General features: G+C 55.7%; 1 protein-coding gene across 2 annotated transcripts in view; it reads left to right on the top strand.

Moving 5' to 3' along the window:
- The first annotated feature begins 994 nt into the window (after nt 1-994).
- Nucleotides 995-24090, top strand: part of SDC3 (syndecan 3) — a 38205-nt gene continuing 15109 nt past the window's right edge. The window contains exon 1 of one of the 2 annotated variants that reach the window (XM_033114235.1): nt 995-1162. In XM_033114235.1, coding sequence (XP_032970126.1) covers nt 1025-1162 — 138 coding nt within the window. In that variant the 5' untranslated portion in view covers nt 995-1024. Of the gene's footprint in view, nt 1163-3466; nt 3523-24090 lie in introns of those variants that run through there. The other variant, XM_033114236.1, reaches the window with a different exon arrangement.

The following is a 24090-nucleotide window of genomic DNA, read 5'->3' as shown; positions in this document are numbered from 1 at the left end:
TAAGTACATCAGATGGGAGTAAGGCCATAGAGACAAATGCATAATGACCGAGCAGGGTACAGAAAAAAACAGCCACTCGGACATACTTCTTATACCACCTGCACTGGGGAGGGTGGGATCTCCATTTTACCTGAGGAATCTGAGTCTCACAGAGGTGGGGCCGCTTGCCGGGTGGGGAAGCAGATTGTCCTCTGCAGATCCAGTGACAGGGCCCACACCCAGCAGATGCAGAGGGGAGACTGAGACCCAGAGAGGGCCTCCTGGTCTGAGGTCACGCAGCCTGTCGGTGCTCAGTGGAGACGTCAGTGCTCAGTGGTCTTGGTGACCAGGTTTGGGAGTGGGTGATGGGTCCTGGAAGAGCCATGTGAACCGAGCCTCTAGGGGAAGGCTACTATGATCACACAAATGCGTCCCATTTACTCAGACCCTCAAAGGAGCCAGGACCGACCCCCCCCACCCCATTTTCACGCGGGATCCCTCCCTTCCCTCAGGACAGCCCGAGGAGGCGCGTTCTGTGGGATCCCCATTCTCCAGTCCGAGGTTCAGCGTGCCAGGGTCCTCGTCCCAGGTGGCACAGCAGCCGACCGAGCCCCGCTGCCCCCACTGCAGCGGGGACGAGCCGCGCAAGGGCGCGGGGCACGCAGGGGCCCACAGCGCGCAGGCTCCCGGCGAGGAGCGGGGACACTGGGGACGGAGCGGGGCGAGAGGCGGGGGGCACAGAGCGGGCAGCGGGTGCGAAAGGCGGGGCCGGCCGGCCGGGCGGGGGGCGCGCTCCGCCCCGCCCCGCCCCGCCCCTCCTCGGCCCCGCCCGCGCTGGGGGCGGCCCGGCGGCGGCCGCGCACGCTTCCTGCGGGCGCCGCGGCTGTGGGCGCGGAGCCGCGAGGCGGAGCCGGGCGGCCGAGCCGGGAGCCCCGAGCGAGCCGCGCGTCGGGCCAGCCGCCGGGCCGCGCCGCCGCTGAGCAGCCGCCCCGCGCGCCGCGCCTCGGGAACAAAGGCGCCCGCCGCCGCCGCCGCCGCCGCCGCCATGAAGCCGGGGCCACCGCACCGCGCCGGGGCCGCCCGCGGGGCAGGCGCTGGGGCCGGGGCTGCGGCCGGGCCCGGGGCCCGCGGGCTGCTGCTGCCGCGGCTGCTGCTGCTGCTGCTGGCCGGGCGCGTCGCGGGGGTGAGTGACGCGCGCCGGCCCGGGACCCCGCGCCAACCGCCGGTCCCCTCCCCCACTGCGTTGCCCGCCCCTCCCCGTGGGCGCCCCCCCGGATGGCATCGGTGGGGGAAGGCCACCCCCGCCGCCGGGCGCCTTCGAGGAGCTGGTTCCGCTTCCTTTTGGGACCCCCTCCCAGAGGGAGGCCCGGCGAGAACCAGCACTGCTCCCCCTCTTCAGTGGCTCTGGGAATCCGCCTCCCCGCCGAGGAGGGGCGCGGGGAGGGTCTGACCGCGGGCTGGGGGTCGCCGGGCTCGGGGCCAGGGCTGGGTGTGTCTTGGGTCTGGATTGAACGTGGCTTTTGCTCGTGGGTGTGCCCAGACCGCGGCCACTTTTAGGGCATCGAGTCTGTTCTCCCTGCTGGGGGAGGGTGTGCATTTGGTTCCTCCGAGGGTCGATTTGATGAGGGCACTGGTGGCCCAGAGAGGGGGAGGGGTGGAGGGTGACTTGTCTGAAGGTGACCTGAGGGGGTGAGTGAGGGTGACTGTGTGTGTGTGTCCACTTCGTTGAAGGGTGCTGGGACCTGTGGGGTGTGTATGGGTGAAAGGGAAGGGTGGGTGCCACCAGGTCCTACCTGTGTGTGTGGTCGTGTGAGGGTGACCCATTGTACATGGTGTGTACCAGTGACAGGGCTGGGTGACGGTTGGCCACGGCTGTGTGTGTGCCTGCAGGGGAGAGTGTGTGGGAGGGGCGTGTGCCGGGACCCAGGGGGATGTGTGTATGCGTGCATGTGCGTGCAGGTGCATGGGTGACCCTGTGCATGGGACATGTACCCCTTGGGGCCAAGTGTGAGCAGGTAGAGGGGTGTGTGTATGCATGAGGTCACTCCTGAGTGTCCCTTTGAGTGAGCGAAGCAGCTGGGGGGTTGAGCTCTGTCCCAGCTCCATCGGGGAGCTGGAGGAGGGTAGAAGGAGGAAGGGCCATCTCCCCCGTTGGAGGAATTCAAGTCTCAAGTGAGTTCCCCCATGGGCACATGTCCAGAGCCCGGACTGTGGGTGAGCTGGGCGTTTCTAGGTCCAGTCTCCTTGGTTCTTTCCAGGAGCTATGCCTGTCCTCTATTCCCCGAGCTGAAATGGACCCAGGCTTCCTGGGCAACCCCTGAGTGCCCACCCTACGCCTGCAAATCTTCTTGGGTCTCAGTTGACCAGTCTGTAAAATAGGAGGAGGACAGGCAGGCTCTCAGAGGTTGCTTCTCAGACAGATGGGCCACTCACCAGCCTTCTCCATCGGGGAGCTGTGAGCTGGGGGTAAGGGAGTGTTGACTGCCACGCGAGTACCTGCCTGGTGGCTAGATGCCTCAGCCCCAGTTCTCCCCTAGATGGAGTGAGAAGAGGTCCCTGGAAGCAACAGAGACCCAGTCCATCCTAGCAGCTGGGTCACTTTCTGAGCTATACTTTTGGAAATCAAAGATTTGGAAATCATACAGCCTTGGGTTCAAATCGTGCTACTGCCACTGGTTTGTGCTGTGACCTTCGACAAGTCATCTCACCTCTCAGAGCCTCCATTTTCCCCCTCTGCGAAATGGGGCTAATAAGACCTTCCTCAGAGATTAAATGAGAAAATGTGTGTCCTCATCCTCAGCAGGAGCTCAGTAAATGCTTGGTATATAGATGATAGACTTGGAGGTTTAGCAGGAATCCGGAGCTGTGTGACCCTGGGCAAGTCACATCCCTTGCTGAACAACAGTTCCTTATCCATAAACCAAGGCTAATAATTAATGCCCCAAGAGGTGGTGGAAGGCATTAAATGAGAGCACAGGCAGTGACATGCTCCAGTGTACTGTCGGGCTCAGTGAGGCAGGGTGACCCTGGATCTGAGGGTGCAGCAGTGTAGTTCAGACCCAGTGCTGGGTGGTAGATAAGGCAAATCCATGGGCTCTGGACCAGGAGGCTAAGATGGCTGGTGAGATGGCTGGCAGACTGGACTTGGAGGACAGGAGATATGAGGCTCCAGTTGAGGGGGGAAGTCCCTCTCCAAGCGGCACACTTCCCAGGAGTCAGGCTGAGGAGGAAGGGCCTCACTTTATCAGGCCTGGGAAGCAAAGGGTAGTGCCCAGTTGCCGGGGATACCACACCAGAGGAAGAGGAGATGCCTGCAGGAGGAGAGACTCAGATCAGGAGAGCCCCAAATGGGTGGCTCTAGCAGCAGCCTCCATGGTGGGGTCCTTTAAGGACATCAGTGGGATGGGCAGTGGCTGGCTCGGGCAGGGGAGGGACTAGAGGACCCCTAGGTTTGCCCACCACCTTGAAAGGGAGTGTGTGTGTCTGGGGGAGCTTCCAGGGCGACCTCACTGTGGATAGTAGGTCTCATGCATGCTGCACCTGGTGAGTTGGGGTGTGTGCGTGAATCTCTTGGCATCTGCTTAGGGGAGTCCTCTCCCCTGACAGACAGGTAACTGACTCTGAGGGACATTCTGCCTTCAGGGCCACCTCAGCTGCTGTACTTAAGTCACCACTCAGAAAGGCTTGAAATGTGGGGATCCGGGAAATTTGAGCTTTTAAACATGTTCTTTTACAACAAGCTCGGGGCTGGAAGGGATTACGCTTCGTCTTATTTGAATACTCCCAGTGGTAGGAGTTCACTACTTTTGTTTGTGTGACCTTGTGAAGGTTACTTACCCTCTCTGTGCTTTCTTTTCCACCTCTGTAAAATGGGGAGAATGTGAGAATGAAAGGGGTGAAGGTGTGAAGCTCTTAGCACAGTGCCTAGCACTTAATAAGTACTCAATTAATGTTGATTTCTTGTTCTCTTACACAGTTGCCATTCTCTGGTTGTGAATGTGGTAGAGGCAAGAAGTGGAAGGGTGAGGGACCATGGGGATGGGAACTCATTCTTGGGAATTCTTTTGAAGCCCCACCGCCAGGCCTGGGGGTTCCTGCTCCCTCCTCACTCCCCCCATGTCAAGCATCTGGGAGCCCCTTACTCCCAGCCTCCAGCTACTCCAGTTGACTGTGAATGTTGGGTTGCCAAGGGCAAGATTGTCCTTACTATAAAAATTAAAAGTTGGGGACCCTTGGGCTGTTCCAGGCCAGGTCCTGACACAGGGACACCACAGGGGTCTCCGACCTGCTAGCCCCCCAGGTGTCAGGGGTTTGGGGACAGACACCTGCTGTGTGACTTTGGGTAAGGGATTTCTCTGTTTCAACGTCCTCATCTGTCCAATGGGGACAGTGACAGTGCCAGCCTCACAGGGATGGTGAGATAAGAAAATGAGCTCCTTGGGGAGAGTTAGCACAGCCTGCTCTGCAGGGAGCTCTCAGGAGAGAGCCTGGAGGGGTCAGGGAGGGTGTCTGGGGGAGGAGTTTTTGAGCTAAGCTATAACAGTGGTCACCACGTGACCCTGAGCAAGCTGTAGCCTGCCCTGACCCTTGGCTTTCTTACCTGTCACCTGGGGACAAATCCTTGACTTATAGTACTGTTCTTGGGGGGTTACAACATCTTCATGGCAGAGTTAGCGTTAGAACCTGCTACCTGCTGCTCCCCAGGGAGCAGCACAGTGCCTCCAGCTGGGAATCCAGTGTCTCTTATTCCCCCGTATTGGGGCTTGGTGTGGGGTTGAGTTCTACTGGAGCAAAGAACAGTTTGGCCTTCTGAAAACAAATGGCTCCTCCCATCTCATGGATTGGGGCATGGGGGCCTGGGGGTCCCAGGGCAGCACTGGGGCAGGGCAGCAGTGGGTGAGTGAGAGGGGTCATCCTGAGGGAGAAGGGCGAGACAGAGCTTTTCCCCAGAAGCCAGGTCCTGCCGCAGGCACCCCTTCCATTGGAGCTGGGACCTTCCCCCAGAGCTGCTGGGGGAAGATGGATGGGTCATTCTTGAAGGAGCTGCAATAGGATTCCTGAAGGCTGGAGCCAACGGGGGCAGCTGGGGATGGGAGGTGGCAGAGTCTCCATGCCCCCAGCCTGGCAGGGGCTGACAGTGTGATTTGGGAGGCAGGCTCCACACCTCTGAGTGCCTGATACTAGAACCAGCATTTAATCCTCATGATAATCTTTGGAGGTAGGAATTATTAGAACCCTCATTTTACAAAGGAGGAAACTGAGGCACAGAGAGGTTAAATGACTCGTTCAGGGTCACACAGCTGGGAAGTGGCAGAGCTGGATTGAGCCAGGGCCTGGCAGGCTAATAGAATTGAGCTGTATTCCTTCCTAATTTCATCCCCTCTAGCTGGTGATCTTGGGCAAGTTACTCCTCCTCTCTGGGGCCTTTCTACCCCCAAATTATGCCCATGTTACTACTGTTTCATAAGTGCCTGCTCTTTGCCAGGCTCTGGGCCAAGTGTGTCACATATCTTTTCTCATTTAATTCTCACCCTAGCCTTGAAGGGGAGTGATGCTACCACATCTTGCGGGTGGGGGAAGGGCCTTGCCCAGGGCCTGGCCCTGGAGCCCTTTCTCCTCCACCACCTCACAGGGCTCCGTCATCTGTAAAATGGGCTATTGTGAAGGTCACTGGGGATGGATTCAGGGAGAGTTTTCTTTGTAAACTGTGCAGGGCTGTCAACAAAATTTTGTGTGGTCGGGGCGGGGCTCATGTCTGGGTCATGCGATCATGGCACAGGCGGGTGGAAATGTTTAGAACCTCAAGATGAGAGGAGTCTAAAAAGTCACCATTCCACCTGGATATGCACTGGATGCCCCCAGTCTTGGGGTTCACTCTCTGTGTAGGTGGGCAGACCTGCCTTTAATCCCCTTTGACCCTTAGAAAGTTGTTGTGTGCCCAGATTTACATCTATGCTGCCCCATCCTTGAGGCCTTGCCCACTGCACATGAGGTTCTCTCTGACTTGAGTGACTGAGGCTCAAAGAGGGGGAGTGACTTGGTGGAAGTCACACAGCAGCCAGAAGTGTCAGAATGCTTTCTTGATAGGCCATGAGCTTCCCGGGGCAGCCTCTGTGGTTACCTTGTTCTTTGCTGAACCCCCTAGGCCAACTTTGTGTCTGGCCCAGAATTGAACGGTTTGAATGAATGAATGAGTGAGTGAATGAATGAAAGAAGGAAGGAAGGAAGCCAGGACTGTGAGCTTTGGAGCCCCAGCTGGGGCTTTGTGTTCTCTCCTCTGGAGGTGGGTTGTGGGGACAGAGAGGGACAGTGAGGCTGGCAGAGTCCTGCTGGGTCCCAGGCATGTACCCGTGGGCTGGCAGGCGCCAGGGGGCCGCATGGGGTGAGCCTGCGGTCTGAGTGCCAACATGCGGCCACCACGTCTGGGTGGGATGCAGGCGCTGTGGCTCTGGGCTCCAGCCCAGCTTCTTGGAGCCCTGTGATTTTGTGTCTGGTGGGGTGGGGTGGGGTGGCCGGAGCCAGGAACTGTCCCAAGGCCCAGCCCCTTGCTCTCACCCACCCCAACCCTCATCCCAGTACGGAGCAGGGTCCGGGCTGGTCCTTGACCACCTGGCTTGGCTTCATGTGCCTTCTAACGGTCCACCACATCCTGGGGACATCAGGCCAGTGCTGGGTAAATATTTGTTGACTGACACCCCCATCCCTTGCCCTGGCTCCCAGCCTCCCAAGATTGCAGGAGGCTGGGTAGTCTTCACTTCCGGCCCCCTCCCTCCAGAGCAAGCCCTGGCCAGAGGGGCCGCTGCTCCCCTCCCCCACTGACCAAGCCTATTCTCAGCGCCAAACAGGAAGCCATGATTATAGGGGGAGTCTGAGCAGCAGTGGCTGAGGGCGGAGCTGGCGGATGGGGGTGGGGGGAGCCCCTGACGGATAATCTGGCCCCTTTCCTACCTGGCTGCTGAGGGTGGAGGGCACAGCTGGCCTTTTACACCAGGTGGAGAGGATTCTACAGCATCCATGCCCCGGTGGCTGAGGTCTGCCTTCTTCCTATGCCTGGGTTCCCACCTGGGCCTTGGTGCTGTCTGTTTTGGGGTCTCCAAACCTGAGGGTGCAGCTAGAGGTAGGAGGAGGAGCAGGGGCCCAAGAGCCAACTAGACCAGGGTTGAAATCCTGGTTCTGCCAATTTCTTGTTATGTGATCTTGGCAAGTTCACATAACCTCTCTGAGCCTCAGTCTGAACTTCGTTAAAATCACCTAAGAATATAATACCTTTGCCTCAGAGTTGTTTGGGAATGAGTGACAACATGAAATAATCAAGTGCCTGATACCTCGTGGGCTGCTCCTGCAAGGGCTGGTTTCTTCCGTTTGCCTGCCTCGGGTTTGGTCTTTTCCTGCCCCTTTCCTGTCTCACCAAGGAGTTGCTTTTCTGGGGTGGGGGTAAGGTTTTCCCTTGGGGAGCGTGGGAACCAAGTCTGAATGATCACAGATGACCTAAAGCAGAACCCTGGGGGTGGGGGCCACCCTACAAGGCAGAACTCGGGTCATGACTCCCAAGTGGAGCAGGCCCTATTTGGGTCAGGTTAGAAGAAGTACTTTCCAGGGCCTCACGGTGCAGAGTTCATGGGGAATTTGGTTCTCTGGAGCTGTTGGCAGCCCAGTCTGACACCAGAGGATTGGACTCGATGATGACTCTTCAGGCTCTTCCAGTCCTGGAACTCCAGAGAGACGTTGTGTTTGCAGCATTAGCCAGGACATGGTGACACCGGCTTCTTTCCATTTTACTCCCAGCTGGGGGCACCTCAGCGTGTTTCGTGCATCATAGTCAAATAAGACCGGGTCTTATATTAATTTTTGCTCCAAAAGACTCATTGGAGCTGGTCCGGCTAGGTCTGATTTTCGCGGAAACACAGTAGGGGAATCCTGAAGCCCAGAGATGGCCTGGGCTTTGCCCAAGGCTTGGCCTGGTCCTCCAGCCTGAGATGGGCTCACTGAGCCTTTCGACGACTCTCGGAAGCTGATGATGTTCCCCTCACTTAGAAGAAGCCTCCGAGATGTTACGCCATCTGCCAGAGCTCCCACTGCCAGGTCCTGATGGAGTGGGTGTTCCGTTGCCACTTTACCTGCTCTGGACTTCGGTCACATTGCTGCGCGTGTCATCACACCCATTCTGGGCCAGAGTTTTCCGAGATGGGCATGGGGCGGGGGGTGCGATAATGCTGACTTGGGCCTTCATCTGCTTCCAGGAGAGGCCATGAGCTTGTTTCACCTGGGGCCAGCCTCAGCCCAAGGGCTCCTAGAACTCTGTACCCCCTGCACTGGCAGCCAGACCCCCCCACCCATCTGGCTCTGCCCCCCGCCGCCCCGCCCTTTCAGCCCTGCTCACCAGCCCAGACTTTAATAAGGGTAATTTAGAATCACTCACCAGCAGGGTCTGGGAAACCTAATTGCAGCAAACTGATTGCCAATTTGACTGTGGGCACCAGGGCAGCTCATTAGGCCAGTCCGCCTCCCTGGGCTGGAGTTTGGGGGGGCCGTGTGAGGGCTGAGCAGGCAAGGCTCCAGGAGAGCTGGGGCGCTGTTATTCTGGGAGCAGGAGAAGGACAGCCTTGCTGCTTTGGGGTGCCTGGCAGAACCCATGTACCGCCGCCTTCTCCAGGGCCCAAGGCTGGAGTGAGGGTACCCATGTCCGTCTCTGCCCTTTACTCAGCCACCTCATTTACTGTCCCCTCCGCAGGGCCAGGCTGCTGTTGAGGGTCGGGGGTCAGTGTCTGCAGCTGAATTCTACCTGGTTCCTTCCCTCAAGACGCTCTCTGTGTTGGTGAAACAGGCACAGATGGTGACGACGACGATGATAATGGCCAACACTTAGTGCTACATACCGGGCACAGTTCCCAGTGCTTCACAGGCTTTATGTCGGTTCTCACCATGACTCCCTGAGCCACCCCTTTTTACAGACAGGGGACACACAGGCCTGCGAGGTGAAGCAGCATGCCCAAAGTGAGGCAGTTAGCAAGCAGCTGGAGTCTCGGGGGGCATCGGGGGCCTGAGGGGCCATGTGGCTGGGTGTGCGCATGCGCCAGGGCCTGTCTGTTGATTGATTAATTCATCCATTCTGCAAACATGTATTGAGCACCTGCTGTATGCCGGGCCCTGTGCTGGGGGCTGAGGGGGTGCAGGTGATCGTGCGTGTGTGTCATGCGTGGTCAGTGAGCCTTGCGTGGGTGGGGTGTGTATTTGCGGCCCCTGTGTTGTGCCTGTGTGAGGTTTCAGGAGGGGGCATTGAAGAGCAGCAGGGAGGGAAGCCCTGCTTCCCGCTTCGAGATAGGTTTGAATCTAGCTGTGTGTGCCGCAGGGGCCAAGTGAACTTGGACTAGTGACTCCTTGACACAGCCATAGTCTCTCCTGGCCCGTGGGCCAGTAATGCCTCACTTGCCAGGCTGGGGTGAAGGGTAGTGTTGGGAGGGGTGCAGCTAGTTAACTGACTGGCAGCAGGTTGAACGTAGGGTTTCCGGGTGGGAATTCCCGCCCGTCCTCAGGAATTTTTTCACTTTCCCGTTCCCGAATCCCGAGATATAAACGGTTTTCTGTTCTCCACGATGCATCGTTTTCACAAAGTGACGGCCGATACTACCAACCACCTGGGTTCAAGGAGCGGATATTCCCGATTTCCTGATCAACTTTTCTTGGGATTCGGCAACGGGAAAGCGAAAATAATTCCTGAGAACGAGGCGGGAATTCCCGCCCAGAAACCCTAGTGATAAATAGGAAAAATGTCTAAGAGCTACATTGTGAGTAGTACGTTTATTTCCTGTTGTGGGTATTACTGCGTTCAAGGAGCCGATTTTCCCGATTTCCCGACCAACTCTTTTCTCGGGATTCAGGAACGGGAAAGTGAAAAAAATTCACGAGAATGGGTAGGAATTCGACCCAGAAATCCTAGTTAAAAGGAAGCTGCTGCTGGATATGCTGCTTTTTATTTTACTTATTTTCATCATTATACTTTCCCTAAGATTGTTATGTCTCAGAGTTGAATCTGTTTCTGCTTGTCCAGTGACCGTAGGAAGCTTTTCCCCGCTCTGAGCTTTCACTTCCACTTTCGTAAAGTGGAAAGATTGGACAGCATGACCTAGGGGCCCTTCCAGTCTTCACATTTGAGGAACTCTCAAAAGAGCTGAAGCCAGAAAGGGCAGGACCTGACCTGGAATGGCCCAGTTGGGAAAGCAGGACAGGGAAGCCGGTTTTCCTCACGTGGCCTGTCTGTGGTTCCTCTTGGGCCAGGGTGGGGGTATCTCTCTCCTTGCTCATAACGCTGGGCACCACTTCTCTTCCCAGCCTCTGGGACATGATTAGTCAAACCCAGGCCGACGGGGGGCTGGGCTTGTGAGTCTGGTTTCCTGGACAGAGGAACTCTGGGCAGGGAGTCCAGTACCTGGTTCCTTGACCATCCTCTGCTGCTGACCTGCCAGTCACTTCAGCCACTGTTTACTGATGCCCCCTCTGTGTCTGGCCTATGCTGAGCACTAGGAACCTTGGAGGGGCTCAACCTGGTCCCCCACCTTAGGAAGCTCCCAGTTAGGCGAGGGTCTGAGGGCGTGAGTCAGGAGAACGAGAGGTTGGTTTTGGCTCTGGAGAGTAAGGGAGGGCTCCATGGAGGAGGTGTCCTTTGTACCAGGCCTTGAAGGGTGGCAGCACATTGATAGACAGAGGGACCAGGGTGGACAAAGTCTTAGAGGTAGGAAAGGTGATGGTGTATTAGGGAACTAAATTGTGGTTGAAAGTAGCAATAACCAACCGGGGGGGGGGGGGAGGCCATAGGTGGCAGTGGGAGCACATCTCCCATTGGGGTGGAGGAGCCACTGCTGGTGTGGGCTGTTGTTTTGAATGAGAGTGTGTTGTTTCTTGCATTTAACATTCCCTGGGCACCTGGCCCTGTGCCGTGGGGTGTCTGGGGCTGAATGGTTGAACCCCACAGGGCCTTGGCATAGAAGACCCTGGTGGCTCACAGGTGGGCTTTGAGTCCAAACCAAGGCTTTGGGTTCCGTCCTACAGGTAGAGGATGTTGGTCTGTAAAATGGGTGTAGCCCTGCTGCCCTCTGGGGCTGGCACGGGATACCAGTCAGAGCCTGGATGTGATAATATTAATATTGAATTATGCCTGTTGAGTGCCTACCATGTGCAAGCCACTTCTGCCAAATGTCTTATATGTAAAAACTCAATCCTTACCACAACCTTCAGAAAGAGACACCATTATTATCTTGATTTTATTTAAAAAAAGAAAAAGAAAACAGGACATTGATGCACAGAGAGATTAAGTAACTTGTCCAAGGTCACAGAGCTAGTAAGTGGCATGCACACTAGGGATTTGAACCCAAGCAGTCTGGCCTCAGAGTCCAGTCTGGTGCACAAGCATTTGCTCCATGCTACCTCGTGTGTTGCAAACTGTAAAGTGTGGTGACCTGAGAGGATTAATTTAAGGCCCGTCAGGTCTTGCTAGGTACCTGAGCCTGTGTGGCTGCTGTGGGGGAGACCCTGACCCAGGCTTGGGGGCTTTTGTCTTCCACCTGGGTCTATTCTTTGCTGCATGTTTTCTGTCCAGATTGGGCCACGGGCTGAGGACAGCCCAGGCTGGAGAAAGATGAGAGGACTGAAGAGGATTTCAGCTGGAAGAGCCCTTGGAAACACTCTTGTCCAACTTGTTCATTGTCCTGAAGGGGAAACTGAAGCCAAAGGAGTGATCTCTAGTCATAGTGAGGCTCTTCTGAGATCTGGTAGTTCAGCCTTCTTGTTTTACGTATGGGAAAATGAGGCTCAGAGAGGTACAATGACTCGCCCAAAGTAGCACAGCAAGTTGGTGGCTGAGGTGGGACTAAGAACTATGTCTCCTGATTCCTGGGCAGGGCACCATCCCTTGTACCATGTTTCTTCTCTTTACCTGTCTCTGTTTTGCCCAGACTGCGGGTCCAGCTCCTACCCACCTTTCCCAGGAAGCCTTCCCTAACCCAACCCCAGCTGCTCTCATACCCGACTCTATGCAAAATTGATTCCCATCAGTCATCCAATGGACTTCTCCAGCCTCATCGCTTTCCTTGTATACCCCCGTTCCTCGCCCCACTGCTTTCATCCAAGACTCCTGGCTGTGCCCTGGGTACACAGTAAAATGTCTCTTTTGCCTTTGTTTCCACCCATGTACTTGCTGTTCACTCTCCATGGACTGTTCCCTTCTCCATTGAACTCCTACTCGTCCTCCAAAACCCAGCAGAGACGTCCCTTCCTCTGGGGATCCTTTACCAACCTCTCCTCCCTGCTCCCATGTACAGTGAGCCCTTCTTCCTCCCCTTCTCTCCTGCCTCCCTCTTCTGGATTCCAAGGCAGGGCCTTTCTTGTACATGTTTGGATTCTTTGCTAAGCTGGATTCTGTTCCATTGCTCCATAGCATCTGGCTCCCCACAGGGTTACGTCCCTGTCTCCTCAGAGTCCTCACTTGGCTGCATTGTGGCAACAGCTACTCCCCCAATTACATCATCTCCCAGTTCAGCCCTCGTACATGTTACTTTGTTTCATTTCCTAATCTGACATTGCTGCATTGTTTCCTTTTTGTGTATTTTAGCACATCCTCAATCTGTTTGACTTCTAGTTCTTCTCCGTTGTCACACCTTGTCCTGTGTCCCCATCCCCCTGCTCCTGTGATCCCCAAGCTTGTGGAGGAGGAGAGTGGAGGCTGGCAGCAGGGCGCAGTGGGCATGACGGATGCAGCCTTCCTGCCTCACTTACCCGAGGGGTGGATTGAGTCCTTTTGGACTCCACCTTTCTGGAAGGTAGACATACTGTGGGATTCCGGAGGCTCAGGCTGGATTATAAGAGATCTTCCCCCTCTGCCCTCCACCTCTCTCCCCATTGCAACACTCCTGCCCACCTCCTCCTCCTCTTCTGTCTGCTCCCTGCTTCTCGCCTTCCCCCTCTGTGTCTCACCCTCCTCTCTTCCCCCCCTTCCTGCTCTGATCTCCAAAGCCCTCTGCCTCACTCACTTCCTGGCTGCTTGGAACCTCTCATCTCCCTGGCTGCCAGTCAGGGGGCCAGGACCTGAGGAATCCCCTGGGAGACAGGGACCTCGAGGGCTGAGGGGGTGGTTGGGGTCCAGGCTAGAGGCACTCTTCTTTACTCCTCGCCTTCCTGGGTCCAGAACCCCCCATTCCCTTCCTCCACCCTCCAGAAGTGTAGTTCCAAGGGCACCAAGTCACAGGAAATCAGCCCCTCGCCTAGCTGTTCAGATGAGGACACTGAGCCCGAGGACAGAGCTTGGCTATTCAGGGTCCCCAACGCTCAGAGGCAGAACCGCTCCCCCAGGGCTGTGGCCTCCGTGGGGCCTCGGAACTGAGCCCTGGCTTGGTTGAATCCTGTTCTCATGTGAAGCAGGAGGGCTGGGAGGCTTTTGGAGATAATCTCAGGTCCAGAAAAAGGGGTTCGGGCTCTGTGTTGGGGGGATAGTGTGTGAGGCTATGGTTGAGCCCAGGGTGATCCTTTTTCCACGTGACACTGAGGCCGTGCGTCTGTTCAGGTTTGGGTTTGTATGCACATGCGCGTGTGTGAAGGTGTGTTGCTGTGTCCGTGCTGCCACTGGGCACTTTGGGTGTCTGGAGGGACAGACCTTTGTGCCCTACTCCTTTGTCTTCAGCTGTTTTAGTGGCTCAGGTATGAGGCCAGGTCGCGGGGATTCCGGAGTCCCCCAAAATTGCTGTTTCTCCCCTTTCTCAGCTGTCGGGGGTGGCCGCAGATATAAGCAGCTCATGGGAGAATAGTGGAGGAAGTTGGGATACGCTCCCTCTCCCTCAGGGGAGTCGAAGCACACTTAGAAATGTGCACAGCTGCAGACCCATTTGTGTACGTGAAGGAATGCGCAGACAGGAGCACACACCCTTGTCCTGTGCACACGTGTGGAGACACAGACCATGCACATACCTGAACACACACAGGCACACAGAGCCAAGGACACGTGCTCCAGTGCACACGTGCCCTCACAAAGGTGGAGCCTGTGTGTACTCACATGAACACACCCAGACGCTCACAGGCACTGAAGCCCACCTGACAACCCACAGGTGTACACACACGGATGTACCTGCACGCATGCCCAGAAACACCCCTGGATGTGCTTGCACATGCACACCTGCGTGCCTGCATGTACACACCCACACACGGCTCTAAGCTACCAGGAATGTGCCTGTCCTTAATCCCAGCTCTTAATCCTAGAATCCAGGGAGCAGGCCAGAGGGGCAGCTGGTCTCCTGCCTCCTTAGTAGTGATTAAGGGCAGGGAGCGTGGAGGGACTCGGAGTGTTACCTTCTGTCTGACCTCCAGGCACACACTGCAAACTCAAAACGGGTTCAGTCAGAGATTCGGTTATATGTGATTGACCAAACCCTGGGTGCAGACATGCTGGGCGGGAGGGAAAGGTTGTGGGTGTGTGTCCCTAAGGAAAGTGACCGCCAGGGTCAGAGAAGCCAGAGGAGGCAGACCCTTCATTTAACCACCTGCCTGATGTGAGCCCTGAGTCAGAATCTTCTGCGTGAGACATCTGGGGACTCTGATGTCTGGGAAGCCTGTTTTTGACCGGAGCATTTCTGGACCCAGTGGGAAAATAAGGCCCAACCAGGAGATGCCGAATTTGAGGTCCTGTGCGGGGAGGGTGTGGTCATGGGACAGGGGTGAGATGGGGCAGCTTCCGGGAGGAAGTGAGGCCTGAGCCTGGCATGGGAAGCGCTGGTGCCTGGGCATTTGGAAATGCACAGGGACTGTAGGTGCGTCTATAAGGGTGGCTGTGATAAGTGGTGGAAAGAGCGTGGCTCGGCCATCAGCTCCACTTGGGCTCTGCCTGGGAGCCCCGCTTGTCAGCTGTCTGGACCGCCTTCGGCAGCTCAGTGCACCCACGTCCCCCTCTGTAAAGCTGTGTGGTAACCATTGTACTGCGGGGTCGTGGAGAGGATTAGGCTTTATTTGGCCCAGCATCTAGCATGTTGCCGTGCTCAGAGCTGGTGACCAGTACTGATAACAATGGGGGCGGTGCTAATGAGAGTCTTCTGTCCCCACAGAGGTGACAGTCCCCTGTCCTTGTCCTGGGGTTTGGGTAAGAAGACTAGGTGCCAGTAACAGCCCCTTGCGCGTGTCCCCCTTTGAGCCCTGCTTTTCCAGTCCGGGTCCTTCTCTGCACAAGCGCTATTTCTCCGGGTCCTAGACTGGACCATTTGGGGGCTCATTCATCCAGACCTCCCTGGGGTCCTCCCCTGGTGGAGCTCCCTGCAGGCAGGGGGGCCGAGCTGGTGTGATGGGGGCTCTGACCCTGCCTGCAGGGGGTCAGGCGATGCGTAGGCTGAGACCTGAAGGAAGATTTGGTCAGGGAAGCCATGTTCAAGTGACATGTGAGAAGAGGAGGGTGTGCCTCATCCCTGGCCTGCAGGGCACTTGGGGGCCAGGGCACTCAGGGTCCCTGAATCCCTCGTGGGTGTTTGGACTCCATTTGAGCTTAGTGGAGAGGGCTCTGCCTTTCAGCAGAGCCTGTGGCCGTGGGCTGAGGATAGGCTGACCGGATGCCAGGAAGCGCTGGACCTGCAGGAGGCTGGCGGGTGGTGTCGGGGCAGAGGACACAGGGCTCTGGGATTTGCTGTGGCTCCCTCCATTCTATAGCTGGAATGAGGACGAGAGCGTGTGGAGTTCTTGGCTTCCCTCCTCAGGATCCTTTGTGGTCCCCACCCTGAAGTCTGCTCAGTAAGGCTCTGTGAGGTCACTTCTTCCCCTTCTGGTGACTAGCGGGGGGCGGGGGGGAGGGGCTGAGCAGGGATCAGAAAGATCACGGAGGTGGTGGCACAGAGGCAGGGGACTAAGGGGCACAAGCTTTGTACCTGCATTCATCCTGGTAGGGGCTTGTGGGATACAGAGCACCTGTCAGACAGAGCCCTGGCCCAGCCCTCAGGACAGATGGGCCTCTGCGCAGAGAATAGAGAGCGGAAACCAGCCGGGTCTCGGCAGCTGCCAGCTGGGCTGGGCGGAGGCCAGTGCCTGGGAGCCAAGTGGTGGCGGGACAGGGGGTGAAGGGTGGGCCCCAGAGACCTGTTTGTCCTGAAGAATGCCTTAGACAGTCACGGGGGCAGGGGACAGACAGACGTGTCTTCAAATTCAGATGTGCCTCACTGCTGGGGCCCTGCCACCCTCCTGCTCCCTTCCGTGGCAGGGACATATCCTCATGCCTCTTCCTAAGGGCAGCCAGGAGACAGCCACGTGGACAGAGGGCCTGGCTGGGGGCATCCCAGAGCCACTGAGAACTGGAGCTGGGACATTGGGTGTAGGGATGGAGGTGGCAGCCAGCCTGAGTTTGGAGTTGCCTCCCTTCTCTTGGGTCATTCTGGGCCAAGCCTGCCCCCGTCCAGTGGCCCCATCTGACAAAGGGGCCTTTGAGAGGCACAGAGGAGGCAGTGGCTGTGCTGGGGCCGCTCCCACTCGTGGTCTGCAGAGTCAATGTTTGCTCTCCTGGAGGTGAGAGCTGGGGAGGCTTCACCTGGCGCTTGGTTGGGGGAGCCTCCTAGGGGGAGGAGGTAAGCAGGGATAAGGCTCACCTCCTCTCCCAGCTGAGTATTTGAGTCCAGGCTCTGCTGTGTGACCTGGTGCAAATTGCTTACCTCTCTGAGCCTCAGTCTCATATTCATCATTCTTTTTTTCCAAACAACAACTTTATTGAGATTTAACTCACATGCCATACAATTCACCCATCTAAAGCATATAATTCAGTGGTTTTTAGTATATTTACTACAGAGTTGTGCAACCATCACCAATTTTATACATTTTTATCACGCCCAAAAGAAACCCTATACTTACTAGCAATTTCTCCCCATTTCTCCTCAATCCTCCAGCCCTAGGCAATCACGAATTTAGTTTCTGTCTCTATGGATTTGCCTATGTTGGAAATTTCATACAAATGGAATCATATATTGTGGTCCTTTGTGACTGGCTTCTTTCACTTAGCATAATGTGTTCAGGGTTCATCCATGTGGCAGCATGTACCCTTACTTCCTTTCTTTTTTTGTTGAATAAGATTCCATTGCACGGACGTACCACCTTTTATTTCGCCATCTATCAGTTGATGAACATTTGGGTTGTTTTTACTTTGGAGCTGTTATGAATAATAATATATGCATCTATGAGGCGGGGAGGGCAAAAAAATGTATCCAAGTGGACACTTTGGTCAGCGTTGCTCAAGCAGTCGTTGGCCGCAATCAGAAGTGTCTGGACGCTGATGGGAACCACTTTGAGCATCTCTTGTAATTGCAGAAGTCAGACGTGACTTGTATTCATCTTTTGTTATCAGTATCTATTGAGCATTACAATTTGAATAGTTTTCCTTTCTTAAACTGTGTATACATTTTTTGGGTACCACATACATGCACATGTACATATACATATACGTATATATGTTAATGTGTGGGCACATCTTATGTTTTCAGCTCCATTGGATATATACTCTAGGAGTAGAATTGTTGGGTCATATGGGGACTGTGTAAGCTTTTGAGGAACTGCCAGACTGTTTTCCAAAGTGGCTGCACCCACCGTTTTCCGCTTTCCATTCCTACCCGTGGTATGTGAGGGTTCTGATTTCTCCACACGCTCACCAGCACTTGGTATTTTCTAACTTTCTGACCCCATTCATTCTTGCATCCATTCTTCCCTCAGGTATTGCTGCACATCTGTATCTGGATGAACTCAGGAGATGGGGGTGTGAGCTTGGGCATCAGTCTGACCCTCCCTGTCCTCCTGTCTGCGTCTGACTGAGTGTCCTTGTGGGCTGGAGGCAGCCCCGTCGGCAAAGGTGGCCCTTCGCTGGCCTCTAGGAGCTCTGCCAGTCTCTTCCCCAGTTTTTTGTTTATTTGTTGGATTCCTTGTTTTGTGCCTCAGTTTCCCATCTGGGCAATGGTGGTGGTGGCCCTGGTAACCCCAGGGCTTACACTGAGTCAGGCTCATTCCGTCCTTGAAGTGGAGTAGCTCAAAAGCCAGTGGGATAGCTCCAGGCTGGGGGTGGGGAGTCACATCTGCACCCTGTGTGAGTTGCTGCTGGCTATAAAACCCTGCATATAGGAGGATGAGGGGACCACAGGCCTACTGCTCAGGAGGCTGCGCGCGCGCACACACACACAGACAGACGGGGACGTTGTAGGGGTGTGTGTGCTTATTTTGTGTCCTCAGGGTGATGCTGGCACATGCCTGGGAAGCGTTGGGGAGCATGGCAGCGACATGTGGAATCCCAGCACAGCTGAAAGGGCTGGGCCGGCGTGGGGCTGACTCCAGCAGAGGCTGTTCGGTTTCCTGGAGGAGGGCTGGGGGTCAGCCCGGTAGAACCCCAGGGCTGGCAAGGTCCCTGGAGCACCTTCGCCTGGCGTCAGGTGCCCCCCTGGGTCTCCCTGCCCTTTGGGCAGGCCTTCTCTCGGTTCCTGGGGACGTGGGTACCGGACACGTGGCGCTGAGGTGCCCATCTCCTCCCTCAGCCCCTTCCCTCCACCAGGCCGCTCTCTCCTGCCTGGCCCTCCTCAGCTGCATCCTGACTCTCCACCTGAGTTTCTCTGTGACCTCCGCAAGCTGCCTGGGCTCTGAGTCTGTGGAGTAAGGACGCCCATTTCACCCGGCTCCTTTCATCAGGAAGGGGCCTGGCACTTAGTAGGTGCTCAGTCAGTACGACTTTCCTCCCAGCCCAGTCCTGGTTGTAAAGTGGCCAGAATTGTAGGCTCTACTGGGCGCCTGCTAATCTGCATATCTTTGCATATGGTTTGCATAGTAATTTTATGAAAAAATACGTTGGGATCAGTCTCAGTTTTTCTTCCCTCTTCCCAGCTAACTTGGAGTCCTCCTGGTTGTATTTTGGAGAGGCCAAAGGGAACCTTTGTCCAACCCCCTGGTTTTACACATGGGGAGACTGAGGCTGGAGGACAGGGCCCTACTCAGAATCACATAGTGACGAGGGGTGGGAAGTGGGTGATGCGGTCCTCCCATAGGGGGGTGACCCTATTCACACTATTCATTGAACAAATATGGATGGGGCCAGCTGTGTCCCAGAAATATTCTGGGCCCTGGGGACACAGTCACTGCCCCCAGGAGCTGTTGGAGGGAGAGACAGACAGACAAGTAAATCAACAGCGCTGGTGTTGACAGAGTGACAGGGTGTATGGGAGGTCATTTGGGTGGATTTGGTGGCTAGGCAAGAAGGTGAGTTTTGAGTAGGGACAGCGTGTCATATCCTAGCACCTACTGACTACAGTAACTGCTCTGCATGTCACAGCTGGTATCTCCATGTGCTGGGAATCATTATCCCCATTTCATAGGCGGGTAGACGGAGTCCCAGTGAGGTGAGAGGTGAAGGGACTCGCGGGGGCTCTCTGGAAGCCAGGACTGGAATAGCTAACCCCATACTAATTGTTCCTTGGAGTCTTGTGGGCCTCAGGGGTGGGTGTGCTCTTGCCCATTTGGTGACAGGGATGGTTGCAGACCCTGGAGGCTCAATCCGAGTCACCTGCTGGTGAGTCATGGGGTAGTAGGTGGGGCTGCTCACCTGAGCCAGGCTCCCTGTCATGGGAGCAGCATGAGTTTTCCTCCATTTCTGCTCATTCCCAGACGTTCAGTCTGTCTATCTGTCTGTCTGTCTGTCTCTGTGCAGGTCCTTTGGGATGGTGGTGGTATGGGGAATCTGACACTTGCCCCACTCTTGAGGAGCTTCTTGGTGGGGGATACTGGTGAGGGCTGAGAGTACACACAACATGGTCCTTAGGGTTCAACTAATCCTGGGTTCAAATTTGAGGCCATTGCTGTGTGAGTTTGGGCCAGTTGCTTCACCTCTCTGAACTGTGGTGTGCCCATCTGTGAGGTGGAGATAACAATCCCTCGTGAGTAAGATGTTTATGAAGAAATATGAAGCAATGTGCATGTGAAGAGCCTGGCACACAGTGAGTGCTCCCTCTGTGCTAGCTGTCACTGTTGTTCATGGTGAGGGACAGAATGACCCCAGGCCCTCCTCCAGAAAAGTACCCTATGAAATAAGTGTCATGTCACAGCCTGGCACCCTTCATGCATTCTCAGGGGTTCAGGAATTCACTGAGCACAGGATCTGGTGTCAAATCCTGCTGTGCCTCCACTAGTGGCTTAAAAGCCTCAGTCTCCTCATCTGTAGATGGGGACAGTAGTCCGTGCTTCCCAGGGTAGCCCAATAGGTTCAGTGAGACCTGGTAGAAGGCGCCCATTTAAACGATGAGAGCATGGTTGGTAGCTCCTCCGCCCCTAGTAAATAACAGCACAGTGACAGTGGAGTCCCCAGGAAGGGACTCCTAATTCAGGCCAGGCAGGTGGTTGGTGTTTGGAGGCCTCGCAGAGGTGCTGTTTGAGCGCATGCCTGTCTTGTTGATTATGGGACCTGGAGTGCCTAGAATAGCACCTGGCACACGGTAAGTGCTTAGTAAATACTGCTTATACCGACTAACCAGTTGAGTTGGTGCTGGCCAGGCAGAGACAGGGAAGGATATTCCAAGAAGAAGGAATAGCGTGTGCAAGGCCTGAAGTGCCCGGTTCCCAGAACCGTAACCGGTTTCATGTGGGAGGAGCGTGGGGGGTGGGCAGCTGGGAGTCTGGAACTGGGGCCTCAGTGGGTGGTCCTGTGCTCAGGCGTGAGCTCAGGGGCAGGAATAAATGAGCAGTGTGAGTCAGGGTGGCCAAGAGAGTGACGCTAGAGGGCAGGTGGCTGGGATTGATGGAGCAATGGGGGGGGGGGGTCCTCAGCCCTGGGTAGAGGAGGGGGCTGGTTTTCCCAGGGTTGCACTGTCACCCTTCGCCTAGGCGGAGGTGACAGTGTGGGCAGCTCTAGGGTGGCCAGCCAGCACTCTGACGGGGAATTGGCGGGGATGGTGGGGCCAGGAACTGGGCTGGTGAGAAGACGGCCGGCCGGGAGGAATAGGCGTCTGCGAATTGTGGGCCAACGTGGCCGCCCGCCGGGGTGATGCCAGGGGACGGAACTGGGCCCTGCCAAGCCAGCCTGTCTGCGGGTGAGGCTCAGCGACACAGGCCCTGGGCCCCCAGGCCCTGCCAGCTCCCGCGGAGGCTCTTGTGTTGTTTCCTTTCTGCTGGTCCCTCTGTTTGGTCCTAAGTTTTCTCAGGAAGAGTCCCATTGGGATCTTGGCAGAATGAAGGGGCCGGAGGGTTTCACAGGCCAGAGGATGGCAGGCGTGGGCACTCGTGGAAAATTTGGAAGATATAGACAGGTCCTGAGAGAAAAAGGAGAAACTGCCTGTAATGCCGTTGCCCAGGGAACGTGTAGTAGAATTCAGCATTTAGAAATTCACCTTGGTAGTGACTTCATGAAAGCAGGATCGAGTTCTATATAAATATGTATTTGTAACCAACCTAGTTTTTAAACTCGGTGACAGTATTAATAGCCAACATTTATCGAGCGATTCGTTAGCATGTGGACACGTGGGGTCTCCTCCAGTGAATCCCGCAAGTTGGGTATTTATTTTCTTTGTTTACCAGGCCTAGATAGTTAAGTACCTGCCCAAGGCCCCCCAGATATCGAGAGACAGAACCTGTCAATAGCCCTGGTGTGTTGCCTCCTGACAACCAGTGGGTGTGCATTTTCCCATGTCCTTAAGTATCCTTTGAAATGAGGTAAAAGCCTTCTCTTATGCATTTATGCCTTTTAATGACCTGATTCAACAGTGTGGACTTGTGAAAACCCAATTATTGATAGCTGCATAATATTGCATGTTATAGTTGTACCCTAACTTATGTACGAATCCCTTGTTGTTGGGAATGGAGGTTGTTTCCATGTTTTCTCTCTTATAAATAGCATTGCCCTGGATCTCTTTGACCTGAGGGCTAAATTCTTCGATGCCCAGAGTGTCAGACTCAGAAGGCCCCTTGGAGTGTCAAGCTCCATTGTTCATTTTACAAATGGGGCAACGGAAATGCAGAGATGGGAGCAGGGAACTTGTCTGGGTCTCAGAGGCTGTGGCCTCCTGGGCTGGGACGCTGCCTGCTCTCCTGTTAGGCCCGGGTGGGCGTGGATGGGAGCAGTGCTTCCAAGAAGGGTGGGGAGAAGGATGGAGGATGGTGGCAGCACAGGGGAGGGTAGTGGAGAAGGTGGTGGAGGAGGCGGGCTGGAGCTGATGGTGGAATTCAGACGTGGGGTAGGGAGGGCTCTGCCGTCAGGATGGCCTTTGCCAAGCAGTTGGCTGAGATGGGATGGGCCCAGATGGGTACATCCTGTCCTCAGAGCTGCCCTGTAGAAGACCTGGGGATGGGTGTTTGGAATGAGGATGGTGGGAGTGTGTGTCAGCGACAGGGTGTGTCTGGGCTTTGCTGATCTTTTTGTTTGGTGGGGAGGTCTGTCAAGTTCAGCCCGGGCCTTCTCTGCCCACCCGCCGAACTCTGCTCCTCCCCCAGGCCCTTCTGTTCTCGGGGACCTGGGCTCTGTGGCCTCCTCCCCAGCAGATGTAGCCTTCGTGCCCCTCACCCCTCCAGCAGCAAGTGAATGTGGCGGGTGCTGGGTTCCCAGCCAGGGCAGCTGGGGACGGGTGGGGTGATGGAGACCAAGACGTCCCCCTTCCCGGCCCAGGCTCTCCATTGTGTAGCCCCCCTTCGCTGTCCTGCTGCCCAGAGGCTGGCCCAGGCCCACATTCCTTCCGTGGTGCTCTGGGTCTCCGGGTTGAAACTGGTGAGCGTGAGGGGCATGGCGTTCTCACAGGACTGAGGGCCTTTCTGGGGACGGGGACTGGTGGGGACGAAGCCTGGAGGGATCCAGAGGGCTCTGCTGAGACCCCCCTGCTTCCAGGAGCTGGTCATTAAGTCGCTGTGTGTCACTGGACAAATCACTTTACCTCTCTGAGTACTGCTTGGCGTGGGAATTCCCCACACTGACCCCTCTTGTCAGGGGGTGGGATAATGCGAGACTTGCCCCTTTCTGGGCTTCAGCTTCCACATCTGTAAGAAGGGAGAGTTGAACTCAGTGATCACTCAGGCCTTAAGGTGAGCCCTGAGGTGACAAGCCTGTGCCATGGTAATGTCAACAAGAGATTATTGAGTGCCGCCTGTCTGGCTGGACCGAGTACCTGCAACAACTCTATGGAGTATGGATTATTATTGTCCCCATTTAACCACGTAGAAGCTCAGAGAGGTTAAGTACCTTGCTCCGAGTCACCCAACAAGTAAGCAGAGCTGAACTTGAACCCAAGACTCAATGACTCTACAGCGGGGCTACTAACCCCTGCTCACGTTGTCTCTAGTCGCCAGGACAGTCGTGCCTGCGTTTGGCTAATTCGGGGGAGGAAGCTCGGGCAGAGTTAATTATACTTGATTTTATCCTAAGCGTTTGCAGCATGATCAGCACTGCACAGGGCTGCTGCGTGCCCGGCCCCGCCGGCTGACCTGATCTGTGTGTCTGTGTCTGTTGCTGTAACTCGCCCGTTCTCCCCACTCATCCAACCTCTCTCTTCTCTCTCTGCCCTGCTGGGTGGTCTTAGCAGCGCTGCTTAACCTCTCTGGGCATGAATAGCCTCATCTGCAGCGTGGGTGGACTCATCCCGATTCTACTTCCCTCATGACGATAGTGAGGCTTAAAAGAGATAGACTTCAGAAATAATAATCATAGAACCATTAACATATAACTAATAATAATCACAGTGACGTTTATTGATTCAGCTTAGGTGTTGGGTCCTGTGCTCAGCCTGTGACTTACGTGGTCTTATTTGATTCTCATAGCAACTCCATGAGCTACGTCCTGTTATCATCATCCCCATTTTACAGACGAGAAAACCAAGGTGCCAGGGATTCAGGGGGCTTGCCTGAATATCCCCCAGGTAGTAAGGGGAGGAGCTGATTCATTCTGGCTCAATCTCTGTGCTCGCCTGTTTCTCTGGAAAGGCTCATGATGGAAGAGGACTGGTGGTGGGGGCTGGGGGCAGAGGGAGGTATCCCAGTTTTCTTCCTGGACATGTCCCCTGCACTCAGAGCAGGTGGCTGTACAAGTGAGGAGATTGACCTGATGTCTAGCTGCCCTGGGTCCCTCACTCACCCCAGCCGCTGTACAACTCTATGGAGAGGCTC

The sequence above is a fragment of the Rhinolophus ferrumequinum genome, chromosome 9 (genome assembly GCF_004115265.2).
Source record: "Rhinolophus ferrumequinum isolate MPI-CBG mRhiFer1 chromosome 9, mRhiFer1_v1.p, whole genome shotgun sequence".
NCBI classification, from domain to species: domain Eukaryota; kingdom Metazoa; phylum Chordata; class Mammalia; order Chiroptera; family Rhinolophidae; genus Rhinolophus; species Rhinolophus ferrumequinum.
Note: the sequence above shows the minus strand (reverse complement) of the source record. Positions and strands in the feature narration are given on the sequence as shown.